Genomic DNA, 5,787 nt, shown 5'->3' with positions numbered 1-5,787 from the left:
TCTCTCTCTCTCTCTCTCTTTCTCTCTCTCCTCTTATACAGGCGTCGCGTATATGCGGCATGGTGTAAATATAATACTCAAAGTAACGATGCACGGCAGACGCTACTGCAATTTCCGGTAACCGATTTCTAAAGGCGCAACGGCGCGATGCCTTCGCCAAATTCCTTTATTAAATATTCAGACGTGCGTAAGCTCTCGCCGATCTCGAGACCGTTCAATCGTTCCGGAAAATGTGCCGCGTTCTACGAAAGGGGAAATCAAAGCGGCGTCGAGAAGTTTTTACGATCGAATGCACCGCTTTTCTTCCTCCCGTCGTCTCCCGCCACTTTCGGCACTTGCCTTGGTCCACTTCCCGTCGAACCCTTCGCCAACAAAAAGGTACTCTGGCACTTCTTTTTAGTCCTCGCACATATGTATAGAAAGCCGTAAACCCTCCCATATATATATATATATATATATATATATATATATATCTATGTGTGTAGCTCAGAATTTATTATCGGGGATGGAAAGCTTTATCGAGCGAGATATAGCGAACAAATATGTAGATGATTATTGAATAGCTACAATGCCGAACAGTTAGGTATATCCTGTTTGCAAATATTACGATCTATAGATCAATAGATGTTTCAAAATTTTTCTATCGCATCTATTAATCAAACATTTAGTATTTTAAGCTGAATTGTTAAATTAATAAAACATTTCTTTATGATCTTTTAAAAGATTTTCTTAATATAAAGTTTGACGAATCCTTAGATCTTTCATTTTTTGTATATATTGTAAATTTTAATAATATTGCATTTGGCAATATCAAGCTATTGATATATATATAGTGGGATATTTTCATTTAGTAATTTTGATTCACAAGATGAAAAGGAGACTCTAAAGATTTTCGTATTTGTCATGCGACGGATATTATTTTGGACGAGATACTCGTCGAATAAAGAGGCAGGAGGAAAGTAAATCGCTCTGTTCCTCGATGATCTTTGGCGGGCGGCCAAGAAATTTGTTTCGCGGTTACGCCGAGGAGAGAAGAATTATTATTTCTCACTCGGTAGAAACGTCAAATATATCGCCCCCGGCGATTCGACGTCGTCATCGTCATCGACGACGACAGTCAGGACCGACGATGAGCGCGCAGCGTACGAAATCGGTTTCCGGTCGAACGGTTCCGCGAAATGATTTATTGCGCCATGGAGCGTGACGAAACAGCTGAAACGAGCGGAGCGTGACCCGTGACGAACGCTGTATTACAGACACCGGTTGGATGAATCCTTGTCATCTCGCTAAGACGAGGAACGAGGTTTCTTCGGGGGCAATCCCAAAGTCGAATAGGAAAGAACGCGCTCGTTCGAGCGTGGAAAACGGAGTAATTATCATGACGATGCGCTCTCTCCGTCGCGCGCACATCGTCGTGCAAGTCGCTGATACCGCGCAACGATCCTGGATAACGAAACTGCCGTCCTCGTCTTCACGCGACTCCGTAATGTTCGATAGCCGCCGATCGAACGATGCCGCTCGTCATCGTGCCGATCGTGTTCAGCTCGAGGAGCTAAAGATCCACTTACGAGCTCGAGAGCGAATTAATGGGCGTGTCGAATGCGCCAATCTCCCGATCGACTTGCTCCGACGATAAACGCAACCGGGATAATAATCGGGACGGTTTAATTATAATAACTGATTTCCCAGACGCGCGCCGGCTCTCTTCCAACCAACTCAATCCTACCGTCTCTCACGCGTCTCGTCTCGCCGTTTCGTTTATTTATTCTTTCTAAGAAGGGACAAAGTACTTTTCTCTCCCCCGAGTTGTTCTAACGAGAGCAAGGAAATTTCTGCTCCAGGGGCGGAATCTGACCCGTCTTCCCCGTATTTTCCGCCAGTTCGTACATATATATATATATATACATATACAGAAGGGAGGCGGAAACGATGGAAGTTCCTTGGGGGGTCATCGCGTCAGGGAAGATCCCTTAACCTCGACTGCGTCGCTGATTAAAGCATAAATGGCAGAGGGATATATGGGAAGGTTTGCCGAGCGTGAAAGAGAGAGATGGAGAGAGAGAGAGAGAGAGAGAGAAAGAGAAATTTGTTTGGAGAAAGGGGAGCGAGAATAAGAGAAAGAAAGAAGAGGGAGAAAAAGAGAATAATGAAAGCAAATACAACGTGAAGGGATACCTAATTGTAAGTACATTATACCCTCGCCCTCGGTCCGGGCGAGATTATACAGCTACTTCTTTATTGCCGACGGTGGCGTCTTTTATCCGTAATCCTCCTCTCTCCCGTCCCCCAGACTCATTCCGATTATAGTCAAGAAAAGATGCCTTCTGCGTTCCCGCGTTGGGAAAAAAAACACCCTCTTCCGCCACTTCGCTATTGTAAATCGTTGGTTCTAAATATGTTCGACCTGTAGGTATTACGGCGCGTCCGATATTAATGTAGCGACATTGGCTGGTATATAGTAGAAAAAAATGGTTGTTACACGTATCGTTGCGCAATAATTTCACGAAATTGTGCAATTTAATGTTCTTGTTTTTTCCCATCTCCCTCTGGAGCCAACGACGAAATTGCTATTGGTCGTACATTACATAGGTCATACTTGTATTGCGATAGGTTAATATGTATACGAGACGATGTGTAAATTGTTTAGTCTCCGAGCAAACACGCCAGAGGATATCTATTATGAAACTATTTACGATTCCGATCGAGAATACTTTGTTGACGTTTGTAGCGCTTGGGAAGCAAAAACTTTAAATTTGCTATGAAATGACTATATATTATAATCTTTTATTTTATATTATTCTTCAAAAAATGTTTAATTTTTTTAAAAATACAACTATAGGAATAAAAATAATGACTTTAAATAATGAAACTAGTAAAAATAACAGAACGATTTATTTTTACAAAGTTTGTAAAAATTAATTTAATAGAAAAAATTTAAAATCTTTTTCTGATGATTGTCAATATATAAAAATTTGAATTTGCAATAAAACAGATGTAGCAGTAAAATATACTTTATTTTGTGTGTATGTGTATACATCTGATATAATTTTTGCAAATTTATTATGGGCGTCAAAAATATAAAATAAAAAATAATTTAATACTCATCGCAATACAATGCGCAACGGCGAAGTTGTACTTAATATACAAACGTTCATCTGTCATAAATGCAAATAGAGATATAGTTTATAAAAAACTACCTAAATAATTAATACTTTAGAAAATAATTATTAGTCACAATTAAGAGAGAGGGTTCTTTAAATATATACATTCATTTTTTTTAAATATATATTTTTAAAAATCCATAATTTACGGACAAATAATTTTTCAAATATAAACATGAAATATGATAATAGATAAAATTTCAATATTTATAAATATTCAAAATAATTATAAATCTTTAAAGTTACGCAAAGTTGAAATATTTTATATGTGAAATATTATATAATTATTGCAAATATTTTATTAAATATTTTAAAAATATTTAAAAAAACAAAACCTACAAAATTTTATATATATGTGTTATATTATATATATGTATATACATATAATAATGTAACATCATTATCGCGGAGATAAAAAGCATCTGTGTGCTTATGTATATATTTTGATAAATAATATATAATAAAAATAAATATGCACGTTGTCAAGATCAAGATTATTGGGAGTGAGTCCCCAAATATACTTATTTATAATAATAAATTATATTGCTCACCCCACGATTGTCTTGCCGTTGCTCCCCGAGAGCCTCTTCTTCTCTTCTCTCGTTCATTCTTTGCTGCTCCTTCACGATACTCATATGACGTACGTACTCACTTGCGAAAACACGATTAATTATAATCGCGCGGCATTTAATCAGCAAAATATAATGATTGTATAAAACTTTGCCTATCACTTTGCACTTTCAACATTAATCGCACACAACGCTTACTTTATTATATTGCTACAGAATATTATGTAATGACTATTTATAACTTAATGACACATTGGATCGTCCGAAAATGCAATCGAAATGTAGTATTACACGCGCGATACATTTCGAACACGAATTTCGCGAGATTATTGTATTACGCTTTAAATGGATATGAATATATATGCATAAATCGTGCGAAATATCTACTTCGAGAAGTAGCATCGCTTCGACACGCTTACGAATTGTTAATTACTAATTGTTAATTACTAATTGCTAACAGTAAATGATCGCGTTTAGAAAAATTATAGACGACACACAGAGAGCTACTACTTGCTCGCGTCAGTCTCACTATACGAATGACAACAATGTAAGCTGACGACATATGACAACAATGGAATTATAACATAATAACAACAACGTTTTATACACAATAGCGCTCTATACACCACATTCCGACGCGCGGAGAAACGGAAAGATTATCATTACACAATCGATGTTCGTACATTACGGAAGGTGTAATATTTGTCGTTCATCAATATAAAGTTCTATTATCTTAACAAGTCCTTATATATACATATATTCGTTATCTTAACGAAATATTTAACACGTGTAGATACGTTCGAGAATCTTAACGTTAAGAAAATGATTATTGCCTTAAATATTGCGGTGAAACAATAGTTAATAATTAATTCTTTATCGTTTCGATTCCCATTTTAAATGATTAAATCGCGTGAGATATCTGTTTCGATAAATGGTTGTTTCGATATACGTTTGCGAGTCGTTAATCTAATCGTAGAGAATATTAGGATAATAATTAGTTCTTTAATGCTTCGATTCGAATATATTCCACGTTAAACTTTGAATCTTTTGTCAATGTAATTTGTTAGATGTAATTTGCCTATTATTTTCGAATTGGAAACATACAGTAATTCACGAATCGAGTAATTAAAGTAATGAGAAGCAGTGACAAATTAATTGTTTATTAATAATTGATTTGATATTCAAGCAATGCAATATTTTACATACATCTATTTTTAGTGTATTAAATATTTCGTGTGAATATAACGAATGTATATTAAAATCGTCGTACGATGTTCGATGTTCGTCTTTTGCGGCCTATGGAATGTTGTTGTTGGCGCACGGTCACCTTGTTGTCATCCGCGCGTCGAGCGAGCAGGCAGCTGCTCCGTGTGTGTCGTCGTATTATCTCTTTAGATTATGCGTGATCACGAAAAGTATGTATTAGAAAATGTCAAACGCGATCATACTCTATTACAATTAGGAATTAATGATTCCTGACCGTGACTGCTATTTATTGAAGCAGGTATTTTGTGTGATTTTCAAAATAGAAATAATACATATTAATTTTGCGCGATTTATCTACATATTCGAAATGTTTCGCGCATACAATTATATTTTCGTACGGTCCATCGCATCGTAACTAGCCGCGTTAATTCGTATAGTATTCTATCGCATTACAATAAACTACGTGTCGCGTGCGATTAACGGGAATGGAAAGTGACGTACAAAGTGCTCTGCGATCGCCATATCTTGGTGATTAGTACGCCGATTGTAATTAACTGTATTTTCGCGAGTGAATGTGTGAATCGTGTGTCATGAAGAAGTAACAAGGATGAACAAGAGGTCTGGCAACGATGGAGAACAACTGTGACGTGAGTGAAAAATTTAGAACTTATTTAATTTATTATATATATATTATATCTGTGACATTTTTTTACTCTTCATCGTTTTTTTTTCGCAATAATGATCCATGTTACATTATTGCGCAATATAATACGTATAAAATATTCTAGATTTTATCTTTTTAAATATGTAAAATATTTGATATATAAAATATTTACAATAATTAACATTTT

General features: G+C 35.9%; 1 protein-coding gene across 1 annotated transcript in view; it reads right to left on the bottom strand.

Moving 5' to 3' along the window:
- Positions 1-4,296, bottom strand: part of LOC115237531 (protein groucho-like) — a 102,134-nt gene extending 97,838 nt beyond the window's left edge. Inside the window, exon 1 of the mRNA XM_029810630.1 lies at positions 3,713-4,296. Coding sequence (XP_029666490.1) covers positions 3,713-3,796 — 84 coding nt within the window. The 5' untranslated portion in view covers positions 3,797-4,296. The remainder of the gene's footprint in view (positions 1-3,712) is intronic.
- Positions 4,297-5,787: the final 1,491 nt, after the last annotated feature.

This window comes from Formica exsecta, unplaced genomic scaffold (genome assembly GCF_003651465.1).
Source record: "Formica exsecta isolate Colony F162 unplaced genomic scaffold, ASM365146v1 scaffold3, whole genome shotgun sequence".
In the NCBI taxonomy this organism is placed as follows: domain Eukaryota; kingdom Metazoa; phylum Arthropoda; class Insecta; order Hymenoptera; family Formicidae; genus Formica; species Formica exsecta.
This window is presented reverse-complemented; position numbering and strand designations above follow the sequence as displayed.